This window comes from Opisthocomus hoazin, chromosome 24 (assembly GCF_030867145.1).
Source record: "Opisthocomus hoazin isolate bOpiHoa1 chromosome 24, bOpiHoa1.hap1, whole genome shotgun sequence".
NCBI lineage: Eukaryota > Metazoa > Chordata > Aves > Opisthocomiformes > Opisthocomidae > Opisthocomus > Opisthocomus hoazin.
In genome coordinates, this window is record NC_134437.1 from 3,653,872 (window position 1) to 3,680,398 (window position 26,527).

The following is a 26,527-nucleotide window of genomic DNA, read 5'->3' on the forward strand; positions in this document are numbered from 1 at the left end:
GCCCGTCCCCACCGTGCACGTAAACCTCATCCCCTCCCGAGGGAAAGCCGGCCACGAAGCACATCGCGGGCAAGGACTTGACTTAGCGCAACAAACGAGGAAAAGAAGTGGCCGCTTTGGCCGCCTACCTGTGTGCTGGGTTGAAGCGTCTTCCGTGGCCGTGAGGCCGGCTGTCTCGCAACTGCTGCAGACGGCGAGGAGAAGCGCCGGGGCGGGCGACCGGTCTCTGTCTGCTGGTCCTGAGAGGCAAGACGGAGATTCACGGTTACGGACAGCATTGACCGTGCCGGGCTGCTAAGACAGACGCACAGGCGGAACCTTCATCCGCAGACAAGCCTTTCCCTTCTTTGGAAAGGGCTTAACCGAAACCTCCCCCAAAAAGCACACGCCTCGCAAGAAACCTTTGCCTTGACCCTGGCTGAGGCGGAAGACGTGTTACCTAATCGCCGGCGGCTCCTGCGACTGCCCCTCTGTGCTGCCGCGAGCCTCGCGGCGCTCCTCACCGGCATGCTTGCCCTCCCTAACACCAGCTCCTCTCTTCCCCTTCTGGGGGGCCCTACCTCATCGCTCTCCGGCTTCCTGTTTCCTGGTGGTAACCCATCCTGCCTTTGAGGAGAAGGACCAGGTTTTCATCGTTTCCAGGCCATTTACTAGGAAATGACCTTTAATCAGCCCACCTGCTTGACCTCTACGCCCCCCCCCCCCCCCCCCGCGCCGATGAAGACCTAAGAGGACCTCCTCAGCTGCTTGCGATGGGAGCTCCGCTTGCTCCCCCAGCCTGCGTTACATTACAACCAACGCCTCTCCTTGAGGCCGCTCAGGGATCTTTAAGACTGAAGTTTGTCAAGACAGCCAAGGAAAATTAGTCTGCTTCTAACGTTACACCACCACGATGACTTCGTGCGGGAAATGCGACCCTCTCTCTGGAGCACGGCATGCTTGCGGAGCGCCCAGAGAGCACAGCGCTCCCCGGGGAACGAGCCCGTGGCTACAGCAGCGACTGTCGACGGGCGCTCGGCCGGGAGCCACGCAGTGGCTCACGGGCAGAGCTGCTCCTCAGCTTCGAGAGTCCCTTCCCACGGCCCTCGCGCCGTGCGCTGCGTAGGCGCTGGTCGCATGGGTGAGCTGCCCTACATTCCTGTTAGCGCGTGGTCCACATAACGCCCGAGGAGAGCGCCGAAGCTTCCGTTCCTCGGAAGCCGTTAGCGCTTTCCGGTCGGAGAGCCCGCCTTAGCTCCCTTCCCTCGCGATATGCAGACTGGCACAGAGCCTTTCTGCCTTGGAGGAAGACAGACCGTGCTTTGCAGGATAAGCGCCGTCCAGCTCTGCGAACGGAGACATCAATCGCGCTGCGTCCGAACTGCACCGTGCTTCATTTGGACCTAGGCTGCCAGCCTGACAGGGCCCTTCCCAGATTAGACTTTAACCTTCTGGAAGTGCCCCGGGCCGTGACGGCACGTCTCGGCAGCTGCCTGGCTGCGGCTGCCCGGACCCTCCGTCCTTCCCTGCCTTCCTCATGTGGGGACATACCCCTGCCCGTTGCTGGGTCTGCCGGGGCACAGGTACCTCTGGCCCCTTCCCGGCCGCCGCAGAAAGGATCCCCGCTCTCGGCGCTTGCTTTTGCGCCCAAGCTTGCCCTGAGAGACGGGTCTCTGGAAGCCGTGAGGTTGCCTCTCCTGGCACCGCAGTGTTTCTGTCTTCATGCACCGTTTCCCCTTCAGCAGGTTCCTCGCAGATCCCGCTGTTGGACTGAGCAAGCATCGCGGTGTCCCAGGGGCGTCGCCGAGGCTTCCCGTAGCTGTCACGACCAGCTCGTGGCACGCTTCGCCGGCAGCGCGTTACACCTTTGGCGCAGCCTCCCCCCGGGCCTCGGTTGCGGAGCGACTTTCATTGGCGCTTACCCACGTGGTCTGGGACAACCTTGACTGCCCGTCACCCCCCGACCCCTTTAATTTAGAAGGTCCCATCTCCGGGACCTGCTCGCCGACAGACCGGCTCGTTTCTGGGATCAACGGGGCTCCCCAGTCTTCCCCCTCCCTTACCCTTCTCCTGCCTCCTAGAAACAGCAGCTAACGGAGAGCTCTGTTGGTGGTAGCAGACAGAAAACAGCTCTGCGAGCAGATGATTTCAGTATTAACCAAATCACCAGGAGCCTGGCGCTCTCCGATATGAGTCACCCGTGTTTCACATCACTGATTTCAGACCCCGGCATTTTCAGTCCGAGCCACAAGCAGCGTGACGGCAGGCACAGACTGTATTTCAAAATGCCTCGGCAGGGCTAGAAACAGACGCCGGGGAGCAGAGCAGAAGGTACGGTAATGCAGCTTCAGCGGGAGCGCCCAGGGAACGCGGCGTGCCGCGAATGCGGCAGCCGCCCCTGACACTGGGCTCGTCCTCGATGCCGGGCTGTTGCGTAAGCCTTGCCGGGGGGCAGGCGGAGGAAACGGGGACTCGAAGGCCCGGCGCTTGTCCGCTGCGGCTCCCGGTGAGCCGGAACAACGAGGAGCCCCGTGAGACCGCCTTGGCTTTACAGCCCGGGGCTAAGCGAGCGGCGGCTTCGCTTCGGAACCCTTTGGGCAGTACCTTTCGAGAGCCCCCTCCTCATTCCCCTTGCTAACGGGTACAAACTGTTGAGACCGTTCCTCTTCTGCGAGTACCCCCTGACATCCTTCAGGCCAAAACCCAAGCTTCTGACAAAACTTTGATCGTTTAGGCCGTCGCTAAAGCCCGTTGCTCTCCCCTACCCTCACCTGTCGAGCCACGGTCATAACCTATGACCTGCTCATAAATGTCCTGGGAACTGCATTTATCGGTGGGCATCCCGTTTCCAGTTACATAACCGGGATGGGCAAACGCATAAAAGACCCCTAAGAGTCTTTTTTGTGCACGGCCCTAATTTTACATCCCTGAGCCTCGGCCCCAGAGTAGTCGCGCCGCATCGCCTCCCGATTAACAGCGAACGCTCGGGTCGAGCTGCGGTTCGAGTCCTAGAGCTGGAGCAGAAACTCTCGCCGGAGCAAACCCATCGCTGCGCACCGTTAGCTCCCAGGCCCGTTCGGTACGAGAATAGCCCCGATGCCATCCCGCCGCTCGTCGCTGCACGCGGGTGCTGGGCGCGAGGACAAGTCCGCAAGCGCGCGCGCTCTTTCCGCTCACAGTCCGTCACAGCTAACGGCGTGATTTCTGCACGGGGAAGCTACGCTTCCTACGCAGAGCGGCTCAGCCTCGCGGGTGGCGCAGAGGCTGGGACTTAAGAGTGCTCTGGTGACGGCAGAAAGGCCCGAGATGCCGCTGTCTGCCCTGCCGGCCACCGTACGAGCAGTTACGGCAAGGTACCCGCCCTAGCGTCCTTCATCTCCTGGCCAGCCAGCACCATTTTGGAGCCCAGAGGTTTGCCTAACGCTGCAGTTTGCCGCCCGCCGAGCTTCGAGACCAAAACCCTGCCCCAGCCGCTCGATTCTGGGCTTAGGTAACAACAGAGATGCGATGGGTAAAGGAGCTTAGGCATCGCAGGCACCGAGAAGCACGGGATCGGATTTTTTTCTCCTGGCCCCAGACGCTCCAGGAGCTCGGCACCGCACGCCACGCCGCTGGGTCGGCTCACCTGCCGACGGCCCTCGCCTCGGGAGGCTCGGCAAGGCACGACTGCGGTCTCCGCGCAGCACCACGCACGCAGGCGAGGTTCCCCCTCCCAGCCCGGGCCGCGAGCGCTCAGGCTCCAGCTATGCCCCTCGCGCCGTGCCGGAGCTCGTACCTGCTCTGGGACGTGCTCCTGTGGGACGCCGGCTCCGGGGCTGTCTTCTCGTCCCGTTTCTGCAGGGGATTCATTTAGCGGAAGCTTCTGTCACTAAAAAATAAACATACAGCGTGAGCAAAGCTAGCAGCATTCACCGCATTACCTAGCGCTACAAGCAGCCTCCGCCGCGTCTTGGCTCCAGTTCTCCCCTCCTGGACTTCATTTGGCGCCTTACGTATTAGGAGGACAAATTAGAAGTTCATGCATATTTCGGATACACTTATTCATTGGGCAAGGACCCAAACGCTTCCCCATTAAGGAGAATTTCTGCTAAATGCTGGTTCCGTTAGGCACCGGGCACTGCCCGTTCCTAGGGTGAACCGGCTCCCGGGGCAGGTTTCCCCTGTTCGGAGAGGTGGGGGACTCCCTGGCCGTGGGCTCCTGCCAAACGAGCCTCGTCCCAGCGAGCGGGGAAGGGTTCCTTGTGTCGGGGACGACGCCGGCCTGACCGCAAAGTCACATCACAGAAAACGTCCCGGTCCTTGGGACGTACGGTGCCGGTCACCCAGGGCACAAGGCACTGCCGCTGCCTAGGCGGCAAAGACTCGGGGCCCCGTTTGTGGCTCCCCTGAGCCATTCCGCTCCCCGCCAAGCTCCCGAGGGCCGTAGCAGGGCTGCTCGGCCGACGGCTGTGGTCTCGCACGCCGGGAACCGGCAGAAACGAACACGTGGGGCTCCTAGACCTGGGACGCTGCTGCCCGAGTCCTTCCCGGGGCACTTACAGCTTCGGGCATCCTGCCGGCGGCTTCTCTTTCTTTGCACTCCTTAAGAAGACGTGCTCTAGCTACGCCTCAACTTTCTGCCGAGCAGAGCCTGTAGGCGCTCGGTGCTGCTCTTCCTCCCTCTTACCGGGGAGCCAAACCTCGCTTCGGCCCGCTTTGGCCCTTATGTAGGGGCTCTGCCCTAATTAGGCTGCCTGCGGTCAGGTGGTTCTTAACGAGTAACCGGGCTCAGCTGGCTCCTCCGAGCCCTCACCCGGTGTGCCCTGTCTTTAGCTTTCCCGGGTCTCTCTGCTCGGAGGAGGGGTCTCTCGGGGGTGCCCCGTCTCTTCTAGCATACGGGAAAAGAGCTGGAGAGATGGATGGCAGGCGTTAACGCACCGCGCAGGCAGGAGGCTCCCGTGGTTTCTCTGGTTTGGAAACTGCCCTAGTGTGGGATGGCTTGCAGAAGACAAATGCAAAGCGCTACCGACATAGCCACGGAGGTAGTGACAGGCCCCCCTTGGCTGAGGGCAGCTGGGGCAGGCGCGCGCAGGGCAGGTCTGGCCCGTCCAGACCGCGGCTTTCCCGGGGGGGGGGGGGGAGCGAGAGAATCTCCCTCGTGAGGGGCTTTCCCGGGGCAGGGAGGCCGGGCAGGGTCGCTCGCTGCTCTGTCCGAACGCGCAGCTATGGGCTCCCCCTCCCTGTCCCCGTCCCCTCGGAATCACGACAGAGCTGTGGACGGGCTAACGCACCGAGCCCTGCGCGCGCAGCCGGCGGTCTCGGCCCGGGCGCAGCGGGGAACGCAAAACCGCTGCACCCGACCGAACTACTATAGACGTGGGAGACTTGAGATGGGGTGGTTCTGCTTTTAAAGCGGGGAACAGAGACTGGGGCCGGGAGCGCGGAGCCGCTCTGCGTTTCAGACCCGAGGCTGTGCGTGGGCTGTCTCGGCGGGCATCAGCAATTCCTTCTCTGCCCTGTTTCCCTGCGTGCTCGAACAGCGCTGCCTCTTTTTTTTCCGGCAGGCACGCAGGGCTACCGCTGGCTTGCTTTGTGGCTGATGCTGCTGCCTGACCTCAATCTCTGCTGCGTTTGCTATCCGGGCGCTCCGGCGTCGTCTGCCTGGCGCTGGGGGCTCTGGCCAGGCGGGCGGGGGCACCGACCCTGGGGACTGCTCCCTGCCCCCCCGCTAGGTTTGGATTCCCCCCCCCCCCGCCTCGTAGGCTGAGCCTATTGCGTAACAGGGATTCGAGGGCTTGTGTTTCACTCGCCCCCCACCCTCTTCCAGAATAAAGACCTTGTTTTTCCAAGCATTTTATTTGCCGATCGCTGGCCGTGGTTAAAGGGGCTCCGTAACCCCGGCGGCGCTCCTCGCCGATCCCGGGGTCACCGAGAGCCGCAGGGTATCAGACCGACGAAGGGCTTGGCCCTGTATTTTTACAGCTTCCCGAGGCCCCGAGCTTCGGGGCTGCCAGCCGTCGGCTGAGCCGGGGCGATGGCAGCGTGCAGGGCTCGGGCACGCACCTCCGCCGCGGTGGCCCTCGGGGTGCCTGTCCCTGGCCGAGCTACGGCCTCTGCCGAGCCGCTTCGCCCGGCTTCCCTGGCAAGGCTGTCCCTCCCCGCTCGCCGGCGGCGGTTGCTGCAGGTACCGGGACTGCGCAGAGGCTCCCGCGCCGTCGCCTCCCGCCGCGGCGACGCTGCGATAGCTTCCCCATAGAAACCGGCCCTTCGCGACGGGCGCCGTTACAGCGCCGCCGGGTACAACGCACAGACGGGGAATAACCGAATTCTGTGTGACTGCGCCTGTGTGGGAGACCGGCGCGTCCTTCCGGGTGCAGAAGTCGCTGTAGAAGGGTGACTCTGTTTCCGTGTGGCCCTCCGCCTAATCAGCCTGCATTTGAAATCGCTTCTCATTATGAGTTTTCCTTCTCGTTGACCCTCAAAGCCTATTTCTCTAAGGAGGAATAAAAGGAAAACTAACCCGTTTAGGCGCACGCATTTTGCCAGCGTGTTCACGAGATGCTGCTTTGCGTGGAGCTGTGCTCGAACGCCACCCCCCCGAGGCAGCCTTTGCTTTAACTGTTTGGTGGCTTGCGACAAGCGCTTCGATAAGTCGCCGAGGTGGCCTCGGCGTAAGTGGCGGCATCCCTGGCTCGGTGGCACCGTCTGCCACCCTCTGGTAACCCTCGTCGTGGTGGCAGAGGTTTCCAACCCCCGTCACGACAAGCGGCTGCCGGCTTTCTCGGCCGCGCTTGAAATGGGGTGCGGAGGGGGCTCTTGGTGGGAAAGGTAGGACCTAGATGAAGGCACGGCCGCCGATGCTGTTGGCAAGATAAAGCCCTGAGGGCCCCGGCGACCGTCACGGGCCGTCCCGTGGCATTTTAGCGCTCGAGGCTGGAGCTGAGCTCGCCCCAGGCGTGCCCACCGGCACGCCCCTGGCCCCCCAAGGTCCAGAGAGCCGGACGCGCGGTCCCGCTCTGCTGTTTGCCTTCTGGGCTGTTTAACTTCTGCCCCTGGTGTGCCTGAGTTTCCCCAGACCGTGTCTTTCCGAGCGGGAGCGGTACAAGCGGGTCTTTGCTCTCCGACGGTCATTGTGGGCGGCTCAGGGTGCCCTTTGCCTTGCCGTTGCAGGTCAGCCTCAATGACTCCCACAACCAGATGGTCGTCCACTGGGCGGGAGAGAAGAGCAACGTGATCGTGGCCTTGGCCAGAGACAGCCTGTCGTTGCTGGGTCCGAAAAACGGCGACGTAAGTACTGCAGCCTGGCGCCGTCCTGGGGCGGCTTCCCTGCCGGGAAGGTGAAAGGCCGGCCCGTGAGTTGGAGTTCAGAGACACACAAACCAAAAAATTTACGATCGTCTGTCCTGCCCCACGGGTTTGAGCCCTGAAAGGCCGGCTCAGGCCATCTCTAAGGCTTTCCCCCCTGCAGCTTTGCGCTTTTTTACCAAATGTGTCAGAAGGGAAAGCAGAGCTTTGGGCTTCTGACGTGGGGGCTTCTCCTTCGCAGGTTTACGTGTCGTACGACTATGGAAAGAGTTTTAAGAAGATTTCAGAGAGGTTCACCTTCAGCGGAGGGAACAGCAGCGAGGTGGCCATTGCCCAGTTCTACCACAGCCCGGCCGACAACAAGAGGGTGAGGATGCGGCAGCCGGTCCCGGCAGGGCTCGTCTGCGGGGCGGCCCCGCTTTATCGCTGCCGACAGCGTGAAGGCAGCACGGCCCTCGTGCCCGGGGACCCCGGTGTGCGGCCGTCCCGACCCCCGTCACGCTGACAACCTGCCTCTGCACAGGGCAATGGCTCACAGGGGCCTTTCTGCTGCGGCGGCGGGGAGGGACGGGGAGGGACGGGCGCCTCCCGCAGATGGGGACTGAAGACCGTTTCTGCACGGTCCTCTCGCTTCCCAGGAGAGCCCTTGGGCCATCCCGGGGGTCTCTGGGGCAGAGGCGGGAAGTGCTGGGCACGCCGCCGTACCTCCTGTACGTGGTCAGAAGTGTCGGAGCGTGGCGGGAGAGGGGGCGGCTGGGGCAGGCATCGTCCTCTCCTCTGGAGTTTGCCCTCCCAAAGGCTCGCCCGGGACGTGTGCCTTTCCTGCTGCAGCCCGAGTTGTGCTCTGACCTCCTGGAGACCGACCATCTGCTTTCCTTCTTCCTTGTCGGTCCCTCTCTTCCCAGTATATCTTCGTGGATGCTTTCGTCCCGTACCTCTGGATCACCACCGACTTCTGCAACAATATTCAGGGCTTCTCGATTCCCTTCCGAGCGGCAGACCTGCTCCTGCATGGCAGGAACCCCGACCTCCTCTTGGGCTTCGACAGGTCCCATCCTCAAAAACAGGTGAGCGCGTCGGCAGAGAGGCGAGGGCCGGCATCCTGCCTCTACCCTGCTGTGGCATTCTGCCCGTGCCCCACAGCCCTTACGGCATACCGAGAGCCACCCTGCCTGGTGCCAGCGCCGTGCCGGTTCGTGCTTTGACCGTCCAGGGTGTCTGATCTTGGATTACCGTCCGTAGAGCTGTCCCAAATGGGCCAGGACGCCCCCCTCCCTACAGATCGGCCTGCTTTCGGACCTCCGGAGCAGTGAGGCTATAGTACCTGCGGGATGGCCGCCTTAAATGCTTCCTTTCCCTTTTCCGTCATTTGCGTCGGTCCTTCATCCGCGCCGCGCCTGACCGTATCGATCTCCCCGACTATTGCGGTCAGCACTCGCCGCGGAGCGCTGGCAGCTGAGGCACAACGGACCTCTGCAGTATTTCATGCAGGCGTGTGGTTTGGCTTTGGGTCTCGCGTAACAAATTGCTTCTGGAAAACAAACGCTTTTTTGTTCCCTGGAGGCAGCGGGTAGAGATTGCACGTAATACTGACAGCAGCTTCAGATAGACGCGGGCAGCGGAAACAAAAGCTGGAGGCGAAACAATCGCCCCCCAGCACGTGGATGGGGACGGTCGAGCGGGGTACGGGGACGGCCGGGGCTGTTCGCGGTCCGGTCGTAGCAGGGTGCGTGCCGGGCGCCGCTGATGCCTTCCCGGGGGTGCGGAGCTGGCCGGCGGCGGTACCTTCCCTGGCCGGGCTGCTGGACGGACTGTCGAGGCCGGAGTCTGGCTGATCGTATCCGCGTGCCTGCGAACAAAGAGGCAAACGTTGCAGCTCGGGTACCACCGCAGCGCGTGGAAAAAAACAGGGAGGTTTCAGGGACGCGGCCGTTGGAGGGAAGCAGAGGGGCTGATGTGCCTGCGGGCAGGTGTGTTTACCGCTGCTGCTTTTGTCGGCGCCGCGAAAGATGCTATCTCTCCCCTTGATCCTTGCCATACTAATGCCCGCAGATCTGCAACGACGGCGTGTTGCTGTGCTTGGGGTCGCCACGGCCTCCCGACGGCTCTGCCCAAAGACTTACCCTTGCTATCGCACTCCGTGAGCACGTTGTAACCCTTTCTTTTGATTTCTGAGCTCGTGTAAATGCAGGTGAGTCAGCAGACACTGAAAAATCCTTCCGGTAGGAGACTAAAGAACAGGTTTGCCCCGTTTGGGTTTTTCTCCTGCAGCAAGAAAGATTGCTGTTGCTCCTGGCCGCTGCCCCGTAAAGAGCGGTCATCGAAGCGGTTCGTGGCAGACGCGCGTCTGTCCTGCCTTTGCTGCCCGAGGCCGGGCATCTCGAAGGACTGGGGCCGTCTGGTTGCCCGGTCCCGCCGGCATCTCTATTCACCTTTGTCGTTGCAGCTCTGGAAATCGGATGATTTTGGCCAGACGTGGATAATGATTCAGGAACACGTGAAGTCTTTTTCGTGGTACGTATCGCACCTGCGTGTTAGCCCCAGCTCCTGTCTTCTCTCGCTCCTCACCTATCGCCCTGCACGACCCGAGGGCCCGGGTACCGAAGCGTGCTCCGGCCCCGGCCCCGGCCCCCTGCTCCCCTTGCTCGGCAGAGACCCCGCGCCGCGGGGTTGCGGCACGGCAGGGTGACACGCCGCAGCCGCCGACACGGGCACCCCGGGGCGCTCCACGTGCCCCCGCTTCTTGCATGCCTGCTCCTTCTCCGGATAAGCTCCTGCTCCTTGGTACCCGCTGCCTTCCGCGTCGCTCTGCAGAGATACCACCGCTGCCTTTTTTGTTCTTCCCAGGGGAGCTGAGCCCTACGACAAGCCAAATGCGGTGTACGTCGAGCGGCACGAGCCTTCTGGGGCTTCGACTGTCATTCGCAGCACCGATTTCTTTCAGACACGAGAAAATAAAGACATAATCCTGGAAGATGTTGAAGACTTCCAGCTCAGGGAGAGATACCTGTTCGCAACAAAGTCCGTGGTAGGTCTCAACGTGAGCGAGTCGCTGCCGAGGGTGACGGTCGACGCTTCGGCGCGGTACCGCCACGGCCACAGCGGGCAATAGCTCCGCTTGCTGCTGGGACCCGCGTCTGACGTGCAGCGACAGTGTTTGCTAGGCACAGTGCCGCTCGCTGCTGGACCTCGCAGCCCTCGGACCGCGCGTTTAGCTTGTCACGGGGGTGTCGCTCGGGCTGCCTGCCCCGCTCGACCTCACGCTGCCGTGGGCATGGCATCACCGACCCATGGCGCTCTGCCAGCGGGGCTGAGAGCGGCGGCGCGTCCGTACGCCTGCCTTCGGCAGGCTGGGCAGAAATAGGTCAGACTGCAAAGTGCCGCGTCCTGGGGAAAAGCGCAGGCTGCCTGGGAAGGCGGGCGAGGGAGGGGGCGGGGAAGGGGGCACGTGGCTCGGCAGCTCGGTGGTTAGGAGGCCGCTTGTCAGAGAGGATTACCGTCACAGATGGGCTACGTCCAAGTAGCCCGACGTGCTCCAGCCCGGTCACGGCGCTGGATTTGTAGCTCGCCTTCCTAAGAGAAGAGAAGGCGTCTTTTGGTCCCTCCGCTGCCAAGACCCCCCTGTCCTTTCTGAAGCTGCCGGGCTGCTTCAGACAAACCTGAAAGCAAGCTAGAAAGCGTCTGCGCTTTCTCTGAGGACAAGTCCTTTCTCGATGATCAGAGACACGACACCAGACAGGTAGAGCCCTGTTCCTTCTAGAAGTTAAGGAGCAGCTTTCTTTTTATCAAACACGAGCATGGCTTTCCTCCCCTGCTGCCGCCGTCGAGTCTGTTTTAACGAGCGACCTTTGTCGTTTAGGGGTGACTCCTTGCAAAGCCCTGCCTTGTTTCCTAGGCAGTAGGCAGGGAGCGTGTCGCCTCCGGCCGTCCGCTGGCAGGGGCCCTGTTTGCAGAGCACTTTCTGTTTCTCAGCGGTCCCTTGCAGTTAGTACAGCCCGCAGCCCTTGGGGCCCGTCCCCTTGGCGCTACGCCTGCTCTGAAGCCCGCTGCGGTTTGCAGAGGATTTCCTCTAGGCTTGCTGCTGGTGTTCGGTGAAACGCAGGGGCTGGTCGGCGTCTCTGCCGAGAAGCTGCCGGGCTAGGTGGGCAGCGCCCTGAAAGCATGGGGCTGCTTTGAGTCGGGACCTTTCAAAGCACGAACTCGATTTGGAGGTTCTTCGGCGTTGGTTCTGCTGCTGGAGGGCTTAGGGGTCTCCGGAGCCGCCGTCACCCTTTCTCCCGCAGCTCTAATGGCCGATGTTACACTGAACGATGTTAGGATCGTTCAGGTTCCCTGCTGAGGCAAAGACCGCTGGGAAACACGGAGGCTCAGAGGGAGGCCAGCCTGGCTGCAGACCCGTGATTTGGATACGATACCCCCGGGTCGGGGATACGACGCTCGCATCAAACCCCAGCCGCGGCAGAAGTGGACAGGCTGGGTGGCAGAGGCAGCCGGCACTCCGACTCCTGCTCCTCTCCGGGGCAGGCACGGTTGCTTCGGGATACGGAGCCTGGGAGAATCAGGCCGCTTATTTTTGGAGCCTAAATCTGGGTTTGGGCGCTTGCCGTTGGCATCCTGTGTGGAATAGGTGGCCCCCGGCCTTTTGCTTGGTGGGCTTTGCGCTGGTGCCTTTCGTTTGGTGCCAGTCATTAACAATAGGAAGGAAAGGACAGGCTGCTCTAGAGAAAGAGGAGGAATTACAACCAGCCTCCTCACCTCCGCCCGATCGGCCAGACGGGGCGGTTTCTCTCCTCGCAGAGCGCCGGCTGCGGCAACGCAAGCCGGGAGCGGGGACCGCTGCTCCCCACGGCCGGTCCCAGGGCAGGCCGCCGCCACGCTTTGCCTGCGCGCAGGGAGGGCGAAGTCCCAGCCCGGCGGCTGGTGGGTTTGCCCCGGCCTGCCTTTCGGCCGCTGCTGGAGACAAGGGTGATTTGGGGGGGCGAGAGCTACTCCTAACGTGTCCCTCTGCTCTGCCGCAGCGTTCGCAAGGCAGCTCGCAGCCGCCTTCGGTCCAGCTCTGGGTTTCCTTCGACCGCAAGCCGATGCGCGTGGCACAGTTCGTAACCAAGCATCCAATTACGGTAAGCGGCGATTTCCGAGAAGACCTCCTCTCTGCCTCCTTTGCCGAGGACGCCCTCTGAGGCCAGCAGCGGTTCTCTGCGTTTTGCCAGACGCTGCGGGAGCCGGAGCTGGGAAGGGACCTCGTATGACCCTGCTCGGGGGGGGTTTGGCTGAGCAAAAGCTCACGTTGCGATGCTCTCGCGGTTCACACGGCAGTACTTCGTTCTAGCCGTTCGTGCCTGCAGAGAAATTCAGAAATACTTACTGTCCTGGCGTGAGGCTGTCCGGAAAGAGCCACGGGCTTCCTCCCGCGCCGGTGATGGAGGCTGGTGGCAAACCCCGGATACCAAGAGGGGGGCTGATGATCTCAGAGCTCCGTGCTTTGGCTCTGCTTGCGGGGACCTTGCCTCTTCCCGTGGCGTGGGGCGCGAGGCTGCCGAGCACCCGCTGGTTTCCCCGTCATTACCCGGAGCAGCCGTCTCTTCCGCAGGCAGAGGAAGCCCAGGGAGACGGGCAGGGTCTGCAAAGAGTCTGTGGTCTGTGAACCGCATGCGCTGTGCTCTCCCCAGGCTGGCAGGGACGAAGGAGAGCCCGAGCAGCACGCCGGGCGTTTGGCAGAGCAGCGAGAAGCCCCCGGCCTCGGTGGGGTGCAGGCGAATACCTGGCACCCAGGGGGTTTGGTGCCCAGCGCTGCTCCCCGGGGGGCTTTGCCGGTGGGTTACGCGGTGTGGCGGATAGCGATTGCCGGCGGAGAAACATGAAAGAAAAAGCAAAGGAAAGATGCTTGCCGAGGGGAAAAAATACAAACGGGTGGAGGGAAGAATTACGTTTCAGCTAGCTCGGAGGCAACGCTAAAGCGCCCTGTAGGTACACCCTGCGCGTATGCCCACACGTATGAAGCCTGCTCGCCTGTTGTTTTCCATCCCAAAGGAATATTACGTTGCCGATGCCTCGGAGGACCAGGTGTTTGTCTGCGTCAGCCACCATAACAACCGTACCGACCTCTACATCTCGGAGGCAGAAGGCCTGAAGTTCTCGCTGTCTTTGGAAAATGTGCTCTACTACAGCCCCGGAGGAGCTGGAAGCGACACCTTGGTCAGGTAACGTGGGAAGCACCGAATCGGCTGCGGTACACAACAACATCGCGCGAAGCCTTTGCAGTTTTCGGCTGCGTTTGATGAAAGCGTCGCCCCGATCCCCAGGCTTGAAAGTCCCCCGCTCCCCAGACGTGGGGCGGCTGCGGTTCCCGGAGCCCACCTTTGCGTTTCCTCGCAGGTACTTTGCCAACGAGCCCTTTGCGGACTTCCATCGCGTCGAAGGCGTGCGGGGCGTCTACATCGCCACGCTGATCAACGGCTCCTTCAACGAGGAGAACATGCGCTCCGTCATCACCTTTGACAAGGGCGGCACCTGGGAGCCGCTGCAGCCGCCGGCGCAGACGCGCTACGGGGAGCAGATCGACTGCCAGGTAGCGCGGGGCGGGAAGGGGCAGGGGGGCGACCGTGGGAGAAGCCCCCCGCGAAAGAGGCTCGGAGGGCAGTCCCGCCGCAAGCGAGTCCCTCCTCGGCTGTCCAAGCGGAGAGGGCCGGACTAGGTGGGACGAGGGCGCGGGCGAGCGCGGGATGGACGGTTAACGCTGCCGTGTTCTGCTTTTCCAGTTTTCTCAGGGCTGCTCTCTCCACCTGGCCCAGCGCCTGAGCCAGCTGCTTAATTTCCAGCTGCGCAGGATGCCCATTCTCTCCAAGGAGTCGGCGCCGGGACTGATCGTCGCCACCGGTACCCGCCTGCCTTCCCGCAGACGCGCAGGGGCTCGGGGGTGGCGTGGCCAGGACGTGAAGAGCTTGGCAGCATCCAGTTTGTATACGCAGGTTACACAAATGCAGTTAAATTGCGCGTTACAGCTTGTACATTTCACTGCAGCACGGTGACGTGAGAAACCTTCCCAGGCTTTGTTCGGGTCCTCTTCCCTGCTGCTATCCGTTTCTCAAACATACAGAAATTCCTGTTTGTCTGGCCCTTTTACTGAAGAAAGTGCTTGCAGATTTTTGTTTCGGCGTCTTTACAGCCACAGGTTTTTCCCCCGCTGCTCTTAAATTGTGTAGTAGTCTCTAGAAGATTGGGTTTAGAAGGGATCAGTTTGTAGCGTGACAAATCAGCTCCCCCATCGTTGTCGTTTTGCTCGCAGATCAAAATAGGTCAGAGGCGTCTGGCTTCGCGTTAAGCGATCGCTTTGCCTTTGTCAAGAAGGACCATTTCTCATTCTCCTAGGCTCCGTTGGCAAGAACATGGCAAGGAAAACCAACGTCTATGTCTCGAGCAGTGCCGGAGCGAGGTGGAGAGAGGTAAGGCCGCCCTTCTGCGTGCCGGCTCAGCCGAGGCAGCGGTGCAGCAGGTAGGACGTGGGCAGCAATAGCAACAAGTGACGTGCAGCTCTCGGGCGTTAACGGTGACCTCCACGTACGCATCCAAGAGCTGTAACTGGAAAGCACTGAATGTCCCTCGAGACCAGGGCAAAAAGGTCTTTTGATGAAGGAGCAGGCGCGAGCGGGCTTGGAGACGAGCCTCGTGGCGAAGGCGGTGGGTTCCAATGGGGGAGCGCTCCCTCTATTTCTTTGCCTCGCGTGGCAGGACTTCCCGCTGGCGTGAGGCGTCTGGCCCCTTTTACACGGGACTGACAGCCGGGACTTGGTACGGGAGACTGTCTGGAGAGGCTCCGGCATCTTCCAGAAAACTGGGATGTAGCCCTCGGTTTGCGGGGAGTTTGATGCTGTTTACAAAGTGGGTGTTCTGGACCGTGGCGGTATTTGTGGTCTGCCTGGGCGTTCCGCTGTGAGTGTAATACGGTATGTCAACTTCTGCAAGCCATGTGATCCCGTGAATTACATGGCCTCCTTTTCCTCCCCTCAGCGCTGCGCGGGCTGGGTTAACGTCTGGGCAGCTGCAGCGGCCGTGGGGCCGCGCCGCAGGTCTGGCTGCTGCCAAAGCTGACGACGGCTCAGAGGCCGGCCCGGCCGAGAGCGGGCGCCTCCGAAATTCAGCTGGGGGGCGGCCCTGGGGACACCGCGTCTCTCCCTGCGGGAGCCTGGCGGCAAGACGGGAGGGCTCACGGCTGGGAAGGGCGCCCGAAAGCCGCGACTCTCAGGTGCCAACCTCCCCTGGCGCGCAGGCAGGTTTGCGTTGAAGCGCAACTAAAAGCGGCCGAGGAAGCGTTGCCCCACGGTTCACAAAGCCCAGCTCCTGACTTACTCAGGCCCTTTGTCTTGCGAGCGGAGGCGCGGAACGACCCGGCGCTGAGGTGGCTCAGCTCAGAGGCTTTAGCCCAACGCCTGCCGCTCGGCTTTGGCAAGCAGCAGGCTGGGAGGCTCGTTGCTCTCCTGATCATCGGTACGGTCTCGCAGCGCGGGAAAGACAGAGACAAAGCATTCATTGCCCCGTGCAGGAGCGTCCCCGCGTGCGTTCGCGTGTGCTGCGAGCAGAGTCGGGCACGTACATGCTCTCTGTTTTCATCCCGAGCTGCGCTGGGCTCCCTGGATAGGAAAGCAAAGGTGATTTGGTGTCGGTGGTCGCTAGGTAGAGCTGGAGATGAGCGCGACGTACAAATTTCTTTCTGCAAGGCGAATGTATGAACTCTCTCTGGGGCTCGCACGGGAGGAGCGGAGTCCGGAGTGCCGTGCCGCTCTTAAACACGGCTGAACGCTGGGGGCAATTGGTCTGGCTGCTCTTAACAGCACATGCTGGCCCATAAACGCTTGAATCTCTGGGGCCCTCAGATACTTCAGTCGGCCCAGGCGACCCAGAGCGTTAGCTCGGGTCAGGCAGCGTTTCTGACGAAGGACGCTTTCCCGCCAAGCGTTTGCCGTAATGCAGCGCGGCTCTGACGCACCCCTCGGCACCGTTTCTCTTCCAGGCGCTGTCCGGACCTCACTATTACACCTGGGGCGACCACGGCGGCATTCTGGTGGCCATCGCGCAAGGCACCGAGACCGACCAGCTCAAGTGAGGGGCAGGGCAGGGGCATTGCCTCTGGGACTCGGGCTGGGGCCGGGAGAGAGCCCCCCGCGGCGGGCGGGACCCGTCCCAGCAGCTCTCCCAATCCTCTTTCTCCAGGTACAGCACAAACGAAGGGGAAACCTGGAAAACGTTCACTTTCTCCGAGAAGCCGGTGTTTGTGTACGGCCTGCTTACCGAGCCCGGCGAGAAAAGCACCATATTCACCATCTTCGGCTCCTACAAAGAGAATGGCCACAGCTGGCTGATACTGCAGATCAACACCACTGACGTGCTGGGTAAGGGGACGGGCGACAGAGCCACCGCTGACGCTGGCTGTGCCGGGGGGAGAGCTGTCCTGTCGCCGAACCGCAGCTTTGCGGGTCACGCACGCTAATCAGCCCTCGCCGGCAACCGGCCGGTCCCCCCCGCTGCAGAGCCTGCCCCGAGCAGCCCTGCGGGTGCCGGTGGGATCTTGCCGTACCATCTCCGGGGGGCTGGGAGCGAGGAAGGGGCACGGGAGAGTTTTTTGGAAGCCCAGAACAACCTGGAGACCTCGGGCTATGTACCAAACTATTGAGTCATCTAAAACTCTCACAGTCCCACTGAGGAGCGCGACAAGTTGGGTGCCTAAATACAAATCGAGCGCAGAGCCAGCCTCGGTTGCTCTCGCCCTCCATCCTGTTTTCCAAGACAAAGAGACCCCGGAGAGATGCCCTCAGGTCCTCTTAGCAGCAGAGCCCGTTGCCCTGGCTGTCCCACGGGAGCGAGGGGGGAGAGGGCATCTCCTGGGGCGCTGCGGTACCAAAGTCCGTGTTCGGGTGCCCCGTCCCTCGCCTCTCACGTCCGCATGGACGCGGCTGCTGAAGGCGCTCCCGTCCCCTGCGCGTTCCCCGTATCCCCTCCCTCCTCACTGAGGAAATTCTTGAAAAGGAAAGCGGAAAAAAAAAAATCCTTGTGAAGGCTTGTGCCTATGAATGTTTTATAACCCATTTCAGCTTTGATTGCAAGGCAGCCTTTTAATCAAAGAGCAGTTAAACCCAGCAGAGGAATTTGCTTGACTAAAATTTCTAACCGATTCCCTTGACGTTTTGTGAGAAACAGATCTGTTTGGTAACCAGAACGACTTCATGTAAATGAGGCGTCGCAAATTCACTGTCACCGCGACGGCGCTGCTTGTTGCCTCCTGTCACCGAGTGCCGCCGCACGCTCTGAGCTGGAAGGCTGTCTGCTTTGCCGTTTTTTTCAGGCCTGGGCTAAAGCCTGGCCATCAGGGGAAAGCACTCGTTCCGTGCCAGGGGAGGGCGGCGAGAGAGAAGGGGCGGCGGGCATTATCGTGGTGCACGGCTGGGTGCCAGCGCGCCCGCCCTCCCTCCGAGCATCCCGGGTCTCGATGCTCCGAGAGCAAGGCTCTCTGCGTCCCTCGGGTCCCCGGCATGCGGCACGGGACGGGATACTGTGCTTTGCACGTTGTCGCTGGGCACGCGTCGGCAGCGGTGACCGAGAGACTTCTGCGGCTCTCTGGATTTTAGGCCTCTGCTCTGGGGTGCCGCAAGGACCGTGCCTTTCTTTACCCCAACCTCGTTGCTTCTCTTAGGCGTCCCTTGCACAGAGAACGACTACAAACTGTGGTCACCCTCCGACGAGCGAGGCAATGAATGCTTACTGGGGCATAAAAGCGTTTTCAAAAGGAGGACTCCTCACGCGACCTGTTTCAACGGGGAAGATTTTGACAGGCCTGTCATGGTCTCCAACTGCTCTTGTACAAGGGAAGACTTTGAATGGTAAATACCAATTACTTTCTTTTAGTCTGGGTTGTAATTCAGAGCTAAATCCGTGACCAGTCGCTCAAAGCCAACAAACGTCCAATGTACTTAGCCCTTTATAGCACTGCTTGATGTTACAGCACAGAGGAAACTACATAGACTGAAAATGTGCTGTCATTAATAAGGGGGCACGAGACTTCATTGATGCCTTCGGAGGCTTTCGGGAGCCTCCGAAGGGTTCTATAGAGGAGGAAAGTACTGTTCATCCATCACCTTCTTCCAAATGACGGTGGACCGTTTCCCATCACGTACGGGCATCCTCCACTAAAATGGTTAGTGACCCTTTAGCTACAGGGACGCAACTGCCCTGCCGTATCATTTTATCTGAAACGTGCGCGTTGCCGACATGGTACAGCTCTTGGGATTGGGAAACGCTCTGGCACTCAGACGCAAAGGTGTGGGGTTAAGAAGTGATCTGCTTGTCAGGGACTGGACTTTCCGCAGAGCTCGCGGCCGGGCTGCTCGAGTGCCCGGCGCACGCAGTTAAGGACGCGGGTCCAGACCTGCCCGTCCGGTCCCGAGACCGAGACCGAGTCTAGCTCGTTGTGAGCAGACTGAGGGTAGGGCTGGCAGGATCCGATTCCTGCCTCCGAATCGCAGCCCTGGGCTCCCTGCAAAGTCAGACCGACATAACCTCTTCCGCCAGCGTTTCCCAACGAACAGACGCGCTGTAACTCCCCCCCAAAAGAGCCAAGAGACAGACCTGTGGCCTGAGCCAGCTGCCAGGAAAACTGGGGCTTGCGGCCAGATTTTCGGGACGCCCTGGCTCAGCCGTGCCTTGCTGCCTAACCCACCCTGGTCTGCTCGGCCACCGGCAGGCTTATGCGCAGAATGTTCCTGAAACATCCGGGAGACAGAAGCTGTCTGGCTATTAAGCTATTACTATGCAGCTAGATACTGCTAATAAATGAATGGACTTCTGAGATACTTTGGGTTCTTACCACTTCTATGCAAAACATAGAGCAGAGTAAGAGTATAGCGTGGCTGCGTGTTTTCCTTCTCCCCCATCCTTCCTTACGTCTTTCTTCTCCTTGCAGCGATTTTGGCTTTAAACTGAGCGACGACTTATCGTTAGAAGTTTGCGTCCCTGACCCCGAATTCGCCGGGAGACCGTACGACCCGCCGGTCCCTTGCCCCGTGGGCTCCACTTACAGGAAGACTCGAGGGTATGTGCTGTACTCGGGAGGGGAACCCGGTCCTTCGAATGCCGGGATTTGTGTTATTGGTGATAAAAATAAACCACCGCCACCTGCAAAAACCACACGCTAATGCCCGTTGAGTGGCAGTCAACGAATTGCACGTTTGGGCATACGTTGCGGCTCAGCACCGCGGCTTATTCTAGCTGCCCGTGGTGGCGTGTTAGCAGTTTGCATCAAATAAGCTGCCTGGCTGGATATGTTGCAGCTACCGGAAGATCTCTGGGGACACTTGTACAGGTGGAGACATCGAGTCGCGGCTCGAAGGGGAGCTGGTACCGTGCCCGCTCGCTGGTGAGTACGTACAGGATTGCTTCGCGCACAAGGGCTGCATTCGGAAAACCTTGGGCTGGTGCCCGAGGGACCACGCGCAAATTCCCAGAGGGCTCTCGGACAAAACCTACGACGCGGGAGCTGAAATGCCTCGGTCGGTTCCAAGTCCGTCGTCTGTCCCGGCCAGGGCGCGGGGAGCTTCCGAGGGATCCGCTCGGGAGCAGCTCCAGCCTGCGGAGCAGAGCCCTCTCTGCTCCTGAGGTCGCCCGAGGCTGAAGCCCTCAGAGCAGGCTGCGGGCAGGAACCCTCTTATCTCCATTGCATCCTCACCCTAGCGGGCTCGGACAGGAATTAGATCACGGATGCTCCCCAGTCCTGGGGAAACCCTTGGGAAGGTACCGCCCTGAGACAGGCCACTGCACGCGGTTGAATGACGGCTATTTAGGGCCAGACCAGGGAAGATGCTGCCCTTCGGTCCTCGTGCCCGTGCCCACCAGGCTTTGCCTCCGTCCTTATTTTCTCCTCTCAAACGCGCGAGGCACCGAAACGGTCTCGCGCCCCCGCGCTGGCAAAGTGATTTGCATTCTGCTCATTACAGCTTTAATTTCATCTGCCGTCATGGGCTGCGTGATTAGCGTGCTGCCGCACAGCAGCTCGAGAGCGAGCCTGAGACGGGGAAAAGGCTCGCGTGAGGGATGGGGCGGCCGAGCCGGCGCAGCGGGCAGGGCGAGCCCGGGGCCGTGGCTGAGCAGAGCCACAGGGCTGCGGAGCAGCCAGCCCTGCCAGCGTGAAGGCTTCCCCGCACCGTCCTAAGATTTGTCAGCGCGCGAAAGATATCCCGGGTGCTAAACGGCCCGGCGGGTGCCTGGGGAAGCGTTCCCTCTGCTGGGATTCACGCCAATGCCATGCTTAGATTTCCTCCTCGTTCAGAAGCGACACGTTACTCACCCCTCCGAGCCCTCCTGAGCTATTTGGAGGGCTGCGTTAGTCGTGCTGAGAAGGGCCCTGCAGACTGAAAAATAAACCTGCGGTCCCTACGGGGCTGGGCTTTGAAGTGCCGTGTTCCCAGCGTATTTGCTGATCGTCTCCGGATACGTGTTGGCTCGCGCCATGGTAACGCTTTCGTGTACGGTATCTGTTTCGTATCTCCGTATGATCTCATTAGGGATGCACAGCCAGAGTTACTTACTGACATTAGCTTTACTCAGAAATAGCATTATTGGACTTGACCTGTAGCGTACTAATGCCCGGGAGACTTTGTCCCGGTCCAGGATCCCATTACACCGGATTCGGCGCAAATTAGAAACAAAACCCGCTCTGGGATGTTTACTGCGCTGCCGGCGTCCCCTAGGGCTCGCAGATTTACATCGCTCCCGCCTTTGTCATGAGCTTTTTGAGGAACGGGAGATCGGTCTCTTGTTTCTCATTTGTGCCACGCTAACGTGGGAAGCAAGGGGTCACGATGGCTTTGGCCGTCCTTACCTCCTCCTTCAGGCCCTGGAACAAACAACGGCCGCAGCGTGTTCCCGAGCACGAGTGCGCTCGGGACCCGCGTAAGGCTATTAGCGCGTTCTCGTTAACCTAATCCCGCCGAGTCAAAGGGCCTTTGCCTCCCTCACTCCGAGGTCCTAAAATGTCTGCTCGGGGGTAAGAACAAAATACCTGGCGTTTTCTTTTTGCGCCCTGAGTAGCCCGAAACGGCCAGAGGCGTCTAAACAAGGCGCTCCCTGTTCCTGCAGAGGAGAACGAGTTCATTCTCTATGCCACCCCCTACTCCATCCACCGCTACGACCTCGCCTCCGGCGTCAGCGAGGAGCTGCCCCTGGCCGGGCTGCGAGGGGCGGTCGCCCTGGACTTCGACTACGACCACAACTGCCTGTACTGGGCCGACATCACGCTCGACATGATACAGGTGAGACGGGGAGCGGAGAGGCCGCCGCGGTGCCGGCCGCCCGTGTCGCGCCGGGGCGTACACGCCCTGAAATACAAGTGTTTGTCCTGGGGACTCCTCCTCCTCTCCGAGCTGTCGGTTACAGCTCGCCTCGCACGCCTGACCGCGCTCACCTTGAGGCAGCGGAACTTCCTGATCTCGTGTTTTGACTTTGTGGGTGTTTTTTCAGCGTCTTTGTCTCAACGGCAGCTCCGGGCAAGAAATAATCGTGAGCACCGGGCTGGAAACAGTGGAAGCTTTGGCCTTTGAACCGCTCGGTCAGTTGCTGTACTGGGTCAATGCCGGCGTTCCCAAAATCGAGGTACGGCTATGCCCACCCCTGCTGCAAAGGGGTGGTTGCGTCAGCGCGTCTCTGAGGCGACCAGGCTCTAGGGTGGCCGCTGCCCTGAAGCCTCCTTGCTGGGGGGCGTCACTGAACGCTGAACCTCGTCCCACGTGCCACTCGATTGGGTCTAAATGCAAGCAGACTGTGATAACATTCGGCCCTGCGTACTGAAACCGAGGTCAGTTAGCGAGGCCGAATCGTGCGGCAGAAATGGGGGGGGTGGGGAAGCAACAGCCTCGCGCAGGACGCAGAGCCGGGACGGGGTACGGACAGAGCGCCGCGGCAGCCGGCTGCTCGCTCGGACGCACGGCAATGTCGATGAATACATCGGTCTGTCCTCTTTTATCGCCGGCCTCACAGTAACTGCTCCCTCTGCCCACGGCAGCTGTTTTATTAGGGAGCAGTAATTACCTGCCACAGATTTCATGTAACTTTGACGAGCGCGATTGCCCCCTGCGTTGCCGGCAGTCAACGCACCCCTCCTGCTTTTGGTTACGCCGCTAGGTTGCCAAGCCAGACGGAGACCTGCGGTTCACCGTCCTCAATTCCTCGATACTGGAACGACCCAGAGCACTCGCTCTGGTTCCCCGAGACGGGTAAGAAAGAAAGCATCGCGAGTATTGCCTCCTCGGAGCAGAGATCGCAAAGTGTTGTCCCTTTCGATTTAACTGCTATTTTCCTACCCGTACCGATTTGCTAGTCGGCAGCTTTACCGGCCAGTAAAACTGGTCTGCTCAGTGGGGCGAGCTGCAGCGATACGCGCGAAACTGAGCTGTACTCCAAGTCGAGACCCAAATGTAAGTTCTGTCTTTCCGAGTACGGTTTTGCCACGGCTGCTGCGCTGCAAACATCGCGCTGACAAACCTGAGCTGCCGTTAGCCGCCGGCGCTAAAGCAAAGCAGTTCGAAGCGAGTTAACCTGCAGCTGCACTCGCACCACAGAACCCGCAGCTCGGTGAGCCTCTGTGCCGCTCGCAGATCTGCTGGTGATATTCATTAGAACTGCAGAGAGCTCCCTTTCCAAAGGCACGTCTCGCAAGAGAAGTGGAATGTCAAGTATTCACACCTCTGCTTCACAACCCGTTCCCTTTTCGTGAGCTGTTCTGTTCTTATTTCGAATGACCTCTCTGCCTGTCGTCAGGCTGATGTTCTGGACAGACTGGGGAGACTCCAGAGCCGGCATTTACAGAAGCGACATGGACGGGTCCTCGGCCGGGTGCATCGTTTCGGAGGGCGTGCGGTGGCCAAACGGCATTTCTGTGGATGACCGCTGGATCTACTGGACCGAAGCCTATATGGACAGGATCGAGAGGGTCGATTTCAATGGGCTGCGGAGATCCGTGATCCTGGACGGCCTCCCTCACCCCTACGCTATTGCAGTGTTTAAGGTAAGCGTGCGGCGACTCGTTTCCCGTCGGTATGCGTTTCCGTAGCAGACACGCTCGGAGCTTGCTGCGCGTATGGGGCGGGCGGCAGAAGAGCATCGAGCACGCTGGATTCGGAGGGCAGGAGCTGGCACGGTGCTCGCTCTCTTTCTGCTCCGGCACATTCCCACACACCCCTGAAACGAGCAGGCGGGTGCAGTTGAAACCGGGACCGCCATCCAGGAGACGTGCAGCTTTCCCGAGCAGCTGCGCCGCGCTGTCTGCCCCAGACTGCGTGCCGCCCGGCAGACGTGTCCATTGCTTCCGTTCCCGTTCAAATCCCAGCCCGGGTCATCCTCATCTTCCCCCCTCTTGGGCTGGGGAGTCTCGGCGATGTCGGTTGCCCCGCTCTTCCAGGCGGTTAGGGGGGCTGAGTGCAGGTAACCGCTGACGAGCACGGCCCCGCCAGCGCTGCTCCTCGCGCTGAGAGCAAAGCCTGTGTTTCAGAATGAAATCTACTGGAACGACTGGTCACAGCTGAGTATTTTCCGAGCATCCAAAACCAGCGGCTCTAGAATGGAGATCTTAGTCGGCCGATTAAATGGGATCATGGATATGAAAATCTTTTACAGAGGAAAAACAACAGGTAATCGTGTGAGTGCGCACGTGATCTTTCCTGCTACTTAGAAATGCGCTCATCCCCCCTATGCACAGGTTCCCAGGCCGCTGGCCCTTCCCAGCTCGCATTTCGTGAGCCTGAACGTATCCCCGTTCCTGCAGGGTCTGAAGCACTCGGGCGCTGCGGCAAGGAACGTGTTTCGTTAGCATTGCGCCTGACTTCTTGGCGGCCGAGAGAGACACTCCTTTGTCGGGGGAGAGCCCGTAGAGCGCTCGGCTGGGGTGGCACCTCGTAGTTGAGGTCCCAGTCCGTGGTCTTCCCGTGCAAAGTGCTGTACGATCCCCAAAAAATACAGGGTCTCAGAGCTGCATAACTTTGTCCTCTGCTTACTCTGGGCTGCAATAAGGTAGCGGCGGCCCCTGCATAACGAACGCGCTGAAGGGATTGGCTTCATTTTCCGATGGGTGTAAGACCATCAAAGGGCTTTGTCAGTCGGCAGCCTGCGAGAGACTGGGAGGACCTTTAAGGCCCTTGAGATCGCTGGAGCAGATGGCTCTCTGCGTTTCTAAGGCCAGTCTCAGCACTCGGCGCTGCAGAGCTGGCTCCGTACGGGGGGCTGACCTCATAGCCTCGGATGGTAGGCGAAATCTGGCTTCCCGCGGTGTCTCCAGCCCTCCGTCCTGACTTTGTCCCCTTCCTGCCCCTCCTCGTGCCAGGGGAGAACGCCTGCATCGCCAAGCCCTGCAGCCTGCTCTGCCTGCCCAAGTCGAACAACGGCAGGAGCTGCAAGTGTCCCGAGGGGGTGTCCAGCACCGTGCTGCCCACAGGGGAGGTGAAGTGCGACTGTCCTCACGGCTACCTCACGAAGAACAACACTTGCGTGAAGGAAGGTAACACCGCGCTCGGTTCTGGCTGCTGCCGCATGTTGAGAGGAGGTTGCTGCCGTTGCGAGAGGTCAGCTCGACCTTTCTGCCGCCCCTTGGGCGAGGAGGAGTACGGCCTGTCTTCCAAAAGCGCGCCGTCATGCCTGATGCCAGCTCGTTTTTGTTTTCCCTTTTGCACCAGAAAACACGTGTCTGCCGAACCAGTACAGATGCTTCAATGGGAACTGCATAAACAGCATTTGGCAGTGTGACAACGATAATGACTGTGGGGACATGAGCGATGAGAAGAACTGCCGTAAGTGTCCCGCTGTGGCATTCGCCCGTCCCAATTTAGATGTCTGCTGTGTCGGCGTCGCACCCGAGCCGATGGGCTACGCTCCCTTCATAGTCCAGGAGAGCGAGAGGCGCTCGGGGCGTGCAGTGAGTCGTGTCTGGTCGCGTGAGTTGTGTCCTGCAAGGGCCGATATTTCCCCTTCGACTAGCTCGGGTCCAAGCGTCTAAAATTCGGTGAGACCGATAGCAGCCCTCCTGTGAGGACGCATGTTTGTCGCTTGCAGTAATTGTCTTCTGAACCTAATTGAGGGCACAGCCAATGGCAGGGAAAAGGGTGCACACAGAAGGTGACTTTCTCTCTTCGTCGGGCAGCCGTGGGCCTCTCGTTGAACTAGTAAATCAAGTTCACACATTAAAAATGGCGGTCACCTTTTCGAGTACAATTAGGGACTGCCAGCGCTTGAGGGAGGGGCAGATGTTACGTGGCTTCGCAGAGCCTGCAGGGTTTGAATTAGGGCACCGTGGAAAAAGGGCTGGGTTTAAAGTTAGGAGTCGGTGGAGGCCCCTGGCCTCTGAGTGAACGTGGCAGACTTCGGTCAGCATCCTTGGACAGACAGCTAACACCTCCCTGCTCCGCTTTACGCAGAGTGCTTAATTACGACAATAACAGGCAATTACCGTAATTCAGGCTGCACGGAGCCAAGCTCGCAGGATGCTGTCCCGCTCCCCTCAATTCCCTGCCCTAAGTGCACACGCTTGGGTGGCAGGAACCATTAACTAACCATACCCTCGACCTCCTCCTCCTCCTCTCCGCCACATTAGCCACCACCGTGTGCGATGCCGAGACCCAGTTCCGCTGCCAGGGCTCGGGGACCTGCATCCCGCTGTCCTACAAATGCGACCTGGAGGACGACTGCGGAGATAACAGCGACGAAAGTCGCTGCGGTGAGTGCCCTCGCTTAAACCGCCTTCCCTGTGTCCGTGCAAGGGTGGAAAACCCAGCAGTATTGCGAGGCAGGGCACTACTCGTAGACGCTGTAGGGCGAGACGCCGCTTCGCCAGATCTCCCTGTTTATCCCGGCTACCAACTGCCTCCTCCCATCGTTTCATACGTACTGGGAAAGGGGGGACAGGAGAGGAGAACGACGCTCGTTCTCCCCCTCCCTGTGGTCCAGCCGAGAGCGCGTTGTGCCGTTATGATCCAGCTCTCCCGCTCTGCTCCTTGGGCTCTCCTGGGACCCGAAGCCAAGTGTTTGGTCGAGATTACAAGCTGACCTTGCGCGGCTGCCCAGCGAGCGCATGGCAGGCGTGGGTCGCTCAGTGTTGCAATGTTTGTGGCCATCCACTTTCAGCTTAGCGATTCGGAGAGGCGGGTTCTGAGCTGCAGGAGAGAAGAGGCTGCTAAACATCAAGGCGGTAGCTCTTGGTCATTCAGGGCTAGGGACGAGGCAGGCAAACGTGCTTTCT

The 26,527-nt window shown here is 60.5% G+C and overlaps 1 protein-coding gene across 2 annotated transcripts in view; it reads left to right on the forward strand.

Annotated features, from left to right (window-relative positions):
* SORL1 (sortilin related receptor 1) overlaps positions 1-26,527 on the forward strand; it is a 55,293-nt gene that overhangs the window by 6,550 nt on the left and 22,216 nt on the right. For both annotated transcript variants that reach the window (XM_075442433.1, XM_075442432.1), the window contains exons 2-24: positions 7,129-7,245; positions 7,505-7,630; positions 8,169-8,330; positions 9,710-9,777; positions 10,111-10,291; positions 12,282-12,383; positions 13,294-13,463; positions 13,639-13,831; positions 14,022-14,139; positions 14,632-14,705; positions 16,271-16,359; positions 16,471-16,649; positions 17,948-18,134; positions 19,214-19,342; positions 19,581-19,666; positions 21,385-21,557; positions 21,766-21,897; positions 22,426-22,517; positions 23,062-23,308; positions 23,792-23,930; positions 24,620-24,793; positions 24,969-25,082; positions 25,883-26,005. In XM_075442433.1, coding sequence (XP_075298548.1) covers positions 7,156-7,245; positions 7,505-7,630; positions 8,169-8,330; positions 9,710-9,777; positions 10,111-10,291; positions 12,282-12,383; positions 13,294-13,463; positions 13,639-13,831; positions 14,022-14,139; positions 14,632-14,705; positions 16,271-16,359; positions 16,471-16,649; positions 17,948-18,134; positions 19,214-19,342; positions 19,581-19,666; positions 21,385-21,557; positions 21,766-21,897; positions 22,426-22,517; positions 23,062-23,308; positions 23,792-23,930; positions 24,620-24,793; positions 24,969-25,082; positions 25,883-26,005 — 3,148 coding nt within the window. In that variant the 5' untranslated portion in view covers positions 7,129-7,155. The remainder of the gene's footprint in view (positions 1-7,128; positions 7,246-7,504; positions 7,631-8,168; positions 8,331-9,709; positions 9,778-10,110; positions 10,292-12,281; positions 12,384-13,293; positions 13,464-13,638; positions 13,832-14,021; positions 14,140-14,631; positions 14,706-16,270; positions 16,360-16,470; positions 16,650-17,947; positions 18,135-19,213; positions 19,343-19,580; positions 19,667-21,384; positions 21,558-21,765; positions 21,898-22,425; positions 22,518-23,061; positions 23,309-23,791; positions 23,931-24,619; positions 24,794-24,968; positions 25,083-25,882; positions 26,006-26,527) is intronic.